Below are 9,373 nucleotides of genomic sequence, written 5' to 3'. Positions count from 1 at the left end.
ACAAACCCTATTCTTTCTTAAGGAGTCCACATACAAGCTCAGCCACCACCAAACAAACCTTCCTCCGCCCTCAAACACCGTCCTTGATCTTTGTTCCGCCCATTAACCTCCACAACATTGTTATACGAAATTCTCCCTATAACACTATCTATTTTGCTTCAGAAGAGTAGAGTTATATTAGAAATACATACGTGGACACAACATAACTCAAGTAACAAGCAAATAAAACAAGGGGAAAAAGCATGCTAAAATGCTATTGATCATTTTACAAGCATGTCACTGTTATTATTTACAGATAATGTGTCACGTTGGACAACTTATTGTCAAATTCAGTTCCATAGCACCCAAGTTATCTGCAGACTGCAGATGCCCAAGTTTAGCTTGAAGTAATTACAATCACTTTTAGTAGAATTTTATTGGCCTTTTTCCAATCTTCTCGGATTTCAACGTGTCAACCACCTTGTCGACAAAGGCAAAATAGACTTCACTCCATGTTTTTTTCATTGCCAATATCAAAAAGGGCACTAAAATGCCAAAGGAAAATCCCAGTCCAATGCTTAAATAGAACCACTTACCAATAAATTCAGCATCTATTTCTTTGTTATCACCTTTGTTATCTTGATTGAAATCTGTAACTGAATCCTCATCGTTGCACTTTACAACTAGTGGAGCTCCACACAGTCCAGAATTTCCCGCAAAAGAAGCACTCTCGAAAGTTGACAAGTGCCCCGTGTAAGGAATCTGGCCAGATAAATTGTTATTCGAAAGATTCATATATCCCAAAGATGATAACAATGACATGCTTGGTGGAATGACACTCGAAAGCTTATTACTTGATAGATCAAGAGACGATAACTGATGCATATTTGATATATTTTCTGGAATGTGACCACTGATCTGGTTTCCTGAAATATTCAGAACCACTAGGCCGCGAAGGTTTGTTATTTCTGCTGGAAAATCTCCACTCAAGTTGTTTTCGGAGAGGTCTATTGAGGTGACAAGGGAAAGTATCTTGGTATACTTTCGAAATGAACCTTTTATATTCACACCCAAGCTTTCCTCATAGTAGGCTCCTCTGTAAAATCCAAATTGCAAAAACTTGTTAGTTTTTTTTTCTTCTTCCATGGTTCTGAAGTGGCCAAAGCTTGCTGGAATTGAACCTGTCAAATTGTTATATGCCAGGTCAAGAACTTGTAGTGAAGTTAAGTTTGAAAGCTTAGCCGGAATCACCCCAAAAAATGCATTTGATCTTAGCCTAATAATACTTAGACTAGTGAAAGTCAAACCATCTCCCAACCAAGAAGGGATAGTGCCTGATAGTTTGTTATCTCCAAAATCAAGTGTTTGCAAAGTTGTCAAGTTCTTGAAAGAAACTGGAATCTCCCCGGAAATGTTGTTGTTGTTGAGGTGCAATGACTGCAGCTGAAATAACTGACCTAAAGAGCTTGGCAATGGTCCGAAGAGATTGTTGTACCCAAGGTCTAGTGCCTTGAGGTAAGAACAATTGCCTATGCTGGAAGGAATGCTTCCTGTTAGGAAGTTTTCCGAAAGATCAATGACTTGAAGAATCAACATATCTCCTATTGATTTTGGTATTTCTCCGCTTAGATTGTTACTGGAAAGTGAAATAAATACCAAGTATGGCATTAATTGGCTTATATTTGGAGGTATAGTACCAGAAAATTTGTTTCTTGAAAGATCAAGCAACTCAATTTCGACACTAGGAAGTGGAATTTGACCTTCAAAGAGATTATTACTAAGATCAATATCAGCAAAAGGAGTAATCTCGAAAGGATTAGGAACCTGACCTGTTAAAAGATTAAGTGATAAATTCAAAAGAGACAAATTGGAGGTCATTTCCCAAAACCATTGTGGTATAGGACCGGAAATTGTTGCGTTAGATATATCAAGCAATTCAACCATTTTTTGATGTTGAAGCCAAACTGGGAATGATGGGCCTAAGTTACATGAACCCAAATCAAGATTACCAACCTGGAATGGTGGAATCCAATTAGAACTGATATTAAAAATCAAGGAGTTGGATGACAGATGTAATATCCGTAACTTAGTGAGCTTCATGAAATGGGCCTCAGTAACGATACCTGTTAACTGATTGTCAGAAACATCAAAAATTGTCAACTCAGAGAGTTGTCCCAGATTCTCTGGTAGAGTCCCATTTAGTCGGTTCCCTCCAATACCTAGATCGGTTAGATTTTTCAGAGTACCAAAGGAATCTGGAATAGGCCCTTCAAGCAAATTATAATTTAACCAGAGTTCTGTAAGATTCGGAATGTGGCCAAGCCATTCGGGCAATTTACCTACCAGCCTATTATTGCTTAACCATAACCGCACTAGACTTGGCAATACAGTCTTCGAAGTACAGGATTGAGAACCTACAAGTTTCTCAGGTAATGATCCTGTCAAATTGTTCCCTGACAAGTCAAATTGTACTAAATTGCATAATTTGCCAATAGAACTTGGAATTCCACCATTTAATTTATTTGACATAAGCCTAAAAACGGTGAGAAATGTCATGTTTCCTATGGTATCAGGAAGTTTCCCATGCAGGTTGTTAGAAGAGAAATCCAATACCTTTATGTTTTTCCAACTTCCTCCGAAAAGTTTGTGGCTACTGGCACTAAGGTTATTATTTCCAGCAAGGTTCAAGTAAGTTAAACTTGGAAGCTCGCTCAGACCCAGGGAAATTCTACCATTTAAGTTGCAGTAGCGCAAATCAGCATATTCAAGGCTAGTGATGTTCGCAAGCCAGTTGGGAAACGTTGATTGGAAGGTATTAAAACTAAGGTCTATGGCAGCAAGTGAAGTTAAATTAACAAGCTTGTAAGACGAAAGTGAACCAGAAAGGCCACAAGCTGAAAGATACAGATCAGTTAAAAATGGAAGCTTTTGCAAGATATCAAACCAACTGGATCCGACAAGAGAAAGATCAACTTGGCTCAGTTCAAGATGTTTCAAAGACTTAAGGCCTTGTATCCACTGAAAATTGTCAACACTTAAACTCGTGAAACCTGAGGAAACATCTAGATATTGCAAACTGGAAAGATTTCCGAGTTCAGGAGGGATAATACCACTAAACCCTGAATTTGAAAGGTTCAGATATTGCAAATTACTAAGAGAACCTAAGAATTTAGGTATTGTGATGTGCTGAAATTTGTTGAAACTCAAGTCTAAATATTTCAACGATTCAAGTTTCAACAGTGCAGGACTAATTTCACCACTTAAGTTCCATGATACATACCTTTTACTTGAATCAGAACCTCTTCGATACGGGTTGTGAAGGTCGATAGATATCACAGATCCAGAGCTATTATCACAACCAATACCAAGCCATTGACAACAGTTGCTACTTTTCCATGAATAGAGCAGGTCCTCAGGATCATTCAAGCCATTCTTGAATTCAATGAGAGCTTTAATATCTGATTCGGAACAATTAACGACTTGGGAATCACAAAAATAAACAGCATTTCTTGTCACAGAACCAAGAACGACAATAACGAGCACAATGATTGAGATTCTTCCCATTAGTAGAAGGAAATGTATATCAGTACAATTGTTTTTAATCAAGAGCAGAGACTATTATGTTTTGCATTTATACCATTTCACAAGTAATTTATATCATCATCGAAGTGTTAAATAATGAAGTTTATTGATAAGATTAACAGAAAGACAATGAAAGACTTATTGACTAATTACAAGATTATTAGTAGTTGCTATCATGTAACATTGCAATTCAGAATATAAAATCCAGAATGTTGACTATGAAAGATTAATTTCATAATCTAAGTCAAGCAGATGTGACACGTATCAACATATAGTTCATTAGAGTACAAGGAATGTATTTAAAAAAGGTCCTGCTGGAAACTTCAGTGTAGATGCTGAGTAAAGTCTGTTTTCACTTTAAAATGATGGAGTCAACCACATATAAGCATATTGTATTGCTCGATGCATGAATTAATGCTCCAGGATTTCATTTTGTATTGTTCCTTAACAAGATTGTTTGAACACGTATAAACCAGAAAATTAAGCGTAGATTCTTCAATGTATATAAATTTGACAAAAATAGCTCCATTTTTGTTTTTCCTTGCCTCTCTTGCAGCGTGAGTGATGGAGAAAAATGGACTAGGTGACAATTCATATAGACCAGGGCTTTTAATGTTCTGGTCTTCTTTAATGTTATAGTAGTGCTCGAGGTATGTGTTATGCCCAAAAGTTGGTATAAACAATATTCAGATTGAAAGATTGAGATTGATAAAATAGGCAAAATTGAAGGAGAAACGCCTAAAATCTTGGAAAAGATAAGATTGACTTTCCATAAAGAAGAAGGCGCGCCCTAAGAACGCGCTCCATTGACTGAATAGCTGATTGACAGTTGTGATTACCATGCTTTAAAGGCGCGCACTCAAATGTAGTGGGGAGGCACGCCCAATTGCTGAAGAAAGGGTGAGGAATTCCTTGATTGAATTCTTTCCTATGGTCAGTGAGAAAGATAGCTTGGATGGGACTTCAACATGATTACTTGGATGGGCTCTGTGGAAGATTCAAGGAAGATGGAGATTATTATTATCAACTTATTTGATGCAGAAACTCTATTGAAGAACTCCTTCCTGTAGCATATCTACATGAAAGGCGGTGTCCGTGGTCAGAGACCTTCAGGGGTATGCCTGGACTGAAGGCCTCCTCCTGTAGTCAATGGGTGTCCTCATTGGGGATGTGGGGTGAAATATGGTGTGTGTTTTGGGAGCTCTGTCTCTGTAGTCAACGGGTGTTCTCGTGGGGAGACTTCAGAGTATCCTACACTTTGCACCCAAAAGCTTGGGATCACTTGTCCTGCAATCTGGTAGGGGCTCCTTATCGGGGGACAAGGATGCATCCAACATTTGGGGTGAACCACGGCTATACCTACGTCCACAGATTAGAGAAACAGCTGGTAGCGGAGGGTTATCCTTGGCCAGGGAGATGCCTCATCCGTGAAGTCTCGAAGCCGCGGACGAGCCTTGGGCCTTTGTGGTTGGGCCTCATCAGCGGACATTCCTAAAGCTAGTAGAAGACGGTTTCCAATGGGTTTCCTACTGGGCCTCGGGATAAGAAATCTAAGCACATTAGGTTTCTTGTTCCCCAAGAACTACGTGGGCTTGATCCCCTATAAATAGGGGTACGTAGGCAAATTATGAGGGGTCAGAAGCGAGAGCGCAAAGGAGCCACCACTAACTCTAAGCAATCTCAGCCCCCAATAATCACCACCACCAAACACTGTTCATCTTTTCCGACGAATACTATTCTTCGGACCCGTCGGTTACTGTTCACGTTTCCGACGAAGAACCGCCATCACAGATCTTGTTTCCGGCTACGAACCTCAAGTTTTGTTGTTCCCAAATTACTCCGTCAACAGCATGTATTAAATAACACACTATAAAATTGCAAGAGGTCTGTATAATCTACCAAATAGAAGTTTACAAAGTTGTTTAACCTGAAAAGTGTTGATTACTCGCGACCACTACCAGGCTGGTGGACATAAGATGATATTTCATCGGGGCTATTCAACATGTATAAAGTTAACAAAATTAGCACCAATTTTGTTTGTCCCACCTTTGCAAATTTAGCAGCCTGAGTAATGGAGAAAACTGGACCAGGCGAAGATTCGTGACAATTCGTTTAGACACGAATTTTTTTAGGGTGCTGATTATGCACACCCTAAATTTATTTATGGACATCCTGATTTATTTTCGAACCAAAGTACCTTTTCTCTATTTCAGGATCTTCAGGCAACTCTAATGACGAAGGTTATATTATGATTGGAATGGAATCTATACTAGTGTTATATTCATAGTAGAAATTACTCTGAATTTCTTGATTTCGAGTCTATGTATGTGAGCGTAAAACCAATCAAGTTAAACCTTCCAACTGACAATTATTGGGGAACCATCATTTCGGTTATCAAATGTTTTTAATAGATATGTTGGAAGATCCTGAGAGAACCATATATGAAAGATTGTCCTGTATTCCTCTCAGAATACCTACGAATCTACTCATATGTCATATAGGAGAGTTCTTTCTGTGTATCCGTGGAGTTGATCGTTGGGCATATCATGAATAGATGAATAATTTCATAAATTGACATTGTTGGTTATCTCTTTTTTCATTACAAACCTAGGTTCTTATGCATAGATGGGCAGATATGCTATTTCTAACTATCTCTTCTTGTCGATTTAAGTGATTTTATGCACATGCAAACTTCTTAATTAATGTGCATATTATTAGTTAGTTATTCAGAATCTGTAAATTACCAGCTTGAATATATGATTCTAAACTAATAAAATTTCACTTAATGTTTACCACCTTACAATGTGGTGTCTGATGCACACCATTTTTTAAAAGATAATTTTATGTCAATATCAACAACGCGTTACTCAGAACATGAAAACCTCATGTCTTGCATACGTGGAGTTGATTCGACATTTGGCTTCGCAGCAGTTATCAAGAAGTCAAAAAAAGTTCATTATGTGAGAGTTGGTTGTGATCAAGACGTAAAAATAAACTTCTTGTAAGCGTGATACTATAGTTAAAATAATTAACGGAACTCGAACAAATCAGTGTCCATTTTGTGACGCCCTCAATCTCGGGGTTAGGAAATGAGGACCCACACACCCTTAATCTACTAATTAAATAAGCATAAACCCCGATTAGATACTAACAAGATCAAACAGGATAAAGTATGAGATAAGATTACAACTACCAATAATAGAATATAACTTACAACCCAAAATAAAACCAAATATACATAGTCGATCCTGGCTTGGAACCGACAGATAACCCATTGTATCTTTACAACACTCTGGCTAAGCACTTGCTCACTCAAAACTATACTACCTGCTCTGGCAACCGGAAACCCTCAACACGATAGGGACCACCAGGTACGCTCTTACGAGCAGTGCGCCTAAACCTGGCCATCTTCTTTCTTAACAGACATGGTTAGATTAAAACAAAACATATGAGTATATAACTCAGCAAGTAACTAAAAAGCAGTTCTCCGATATAAAATTCACAATATACTTTACTAATCTCAGGGCATTCGACTTTATCAATTCTAGGTGGCAGATTTCTATCTTTTAGGTTATGAAAAGGGGTTATGAAGAAAATTTTGGGCTTTCAAGGAACAAGGCTCAAGGCCGGGTGAAAGCCGACATTCATCACAAATCATTAACAGGATCACAAATGATCTTTCGAATGGAAAGCGACAATCTTTTCATTATAAGGAATCAATTATATGATCAACAAAATCAAAAATCAGGGTTCACGAGCTATAAGCTTCAAAATATCACAATCAACTCTTTTCAAAGCAATATAAACCATTTTCATTTTCAAAGAATCAATTACTGACGAGGAAGTTTCAATTCCTTTTTAAATAATTATGGAACCCTTGATTGGACCACTTTATCTTTCATTTCATAATAATAATACGGGTGATCAGCCCGTACCAAGCTCCATCCGGTCTTTAAGGTACCAATGGCATAATTTCAGCCTTAAACTGGACTAGCCCCGCTAGCCTCTTCCTATGATTGGACTAGTCCCACTAGCCTCTTACGTCCCAATCCAATCCATCAGGAATTCGTTTGGAAAACCTTGAGTTGGAAAAAGTTAGGTTTACTAAATTCATTTTATCATTACCAAGAATATGAAATCATTCGGAATCTTTCAAGTCGAAACTCATTCTTAAGTTCAATTTCAAGAATTCAAAGTTAAGGGAATGAATCAAGGACAAGCAAAGTTCAATTCTAGGGATCTTGATCAATGATAACACGGTACTCAAGTTAGGGAAATCAAAACCGTTTCAGGGATCAATAGGGGATAAGGTAAAAAAGGAATTGAAGCATCATTAAAGGGGTTCATAATGGTACTTATAGGGTTTATAACAGTTCATGGTATAACAAATGAATAGGAAAAATAAGTTCACAAGATCAATGACAGGGAATCAAAAAATCAATAACAGGGGTTCATTACTTTAACAGTTCAATACTCCACTTGGCAAGAACAATATCCTCTCTATAACCATTTACACAAGTAAATAGAGTTACTAGCCTGAATTCGCTTTCCTGAAGATTGAACTACTGCCACCTAGTATATCTTTCCATTTCCTAGCCTGAATGCCCTCACGCTCCGAATCTACAATCAAAACCAAAACCTTAATTAGTTTCTCAACTCCCGTTCCCGGAACGTTCATTCAATACGATAGCTCGATTATACTCTTGACTCGAACTATACGAGTATAGTTTATACACACATGCACATAGCACATAACACATTCTTTTCTCGTAGCCTTAATATCTTTATATACTCAATAATCAACTCATACTCGCTTTAATCTCGACTATTCTTCAAATCAAACTAGTATAACTCATAGGAGTATACGATTCATTCACAACTAAATCTTTACGACCATAACTATCACTTATAGCTTTTAAAATCAATCAATTTAGTTCCCTTTTCTTTTATTCCTTAATTTGAACCACATACCACAATCAAACAATCAAATCCATAGATATTCACATATACACACCCAATCATTCTTTCGATTATCAGAAACCAAGTTTTGACTTTTAACTCTTAGGGCGTATTCAGCCTTATTTTGCAAAAATCAATCAAATACTCACTTAGTTCACATAAACACATTACTCATTCAAAAACCTTTAAAGAATCATTTTCCTTTCTTTTAATCATCAAAATTCTAATCATAACCATATATATACAATCAAATTTCTCAAAAATTACACCATGCAACTTTAGTTCTATCATAATCCAACATTTAAACTAACATCCTATTTCTTTATTAACAAAATTCGAACCAAATCATATATATGCATACATGCAATTCAAGTTCATCTCCTAATTAAATTAAACACTCATTTTAATCACAATTTTCAAATTATACATCAAAACATCACTTAGTGACTCAAACCCTAATCAAATTTTCCAATTAAACATGCATGCATTCACTTAGCATCAAACCAATCTCTTTTAGACCCATTTTTCATTCGGCTATAACCATAAATCACAACTCAATAACCAAACAATGACATGCATTACTAATTCTTCTTTTAAACCAATATGCAATCTCATTTTTTACTAATTAAACTTAGTTTACACCAAGATCAAGTCACAAAATGCAATTCCCTTTTTATTAGTATAAAAGCCGAACCAAAACCTCAACATGCAACCCTCAAATTTTGATTTCTCAAGCATCCAATCAATTACACAAGTCCAAATACTTTTAAAACAATCATAAAAATCCTTTTATCAATCAACACACTTAAATTTAAAAAGAAATACAAAACCCTTTTTGAACTTTTTAAGAAAC

General features: G+C 36.7%; 1 protein-coding gene across 1 annotated transcript; it reads right to left on the bottom strand.

Annotated features, from left to right (window-relative positions):
• Positions 1-200: 200 nt before the first annotated feature.
• On the bottom strand, positions 201-3,627 carry LOC141661555 (receptor-like protein EIX2). Its single transcript, XM_074468567.1, has one exon. The coding sequence runs from the start codon at positions 3,541-3,543 to the stop codon at positions 403-405; it is 3,141 nt and encodes a 1,046-aa protein (XP_074324668.1). The 5' UTR covers positions 3,544-3,627; the 3' UTR covers positions 201-402.
• Between the last annotated feature and the right edge of the window lie 5,746 nt (positions 3,628-9,373).

The sequence above is a fragment of the Apium graveolens genome, chromosome 1 (assembly GCF_009905375.1).
Source record: "Apium graveolens cultivar Ventura chromosome 1, ASM990537v1, whole genome shotgun sequence".
NCBI lineage: Eukaryota > Viridiplantae > Streptophyta > Magnoliopsida > Apiales > Apiaceae > Apium > Apium graveolens.
The sequence above is the reverse complement of the archived record's forward strand: the minus strand, read 5'-3'. Positions and strand labels throughout refer to the sequence as shown.

Coding starts and splice junctions, on each gene's coding strand:
- LOC141661555 (XM_074468567.1), bottom strand. CDS start 3,543: ATGGGAAGAATCTCAATCATTGTGCTCGTTATTGTCGTTCTTGGTTCT.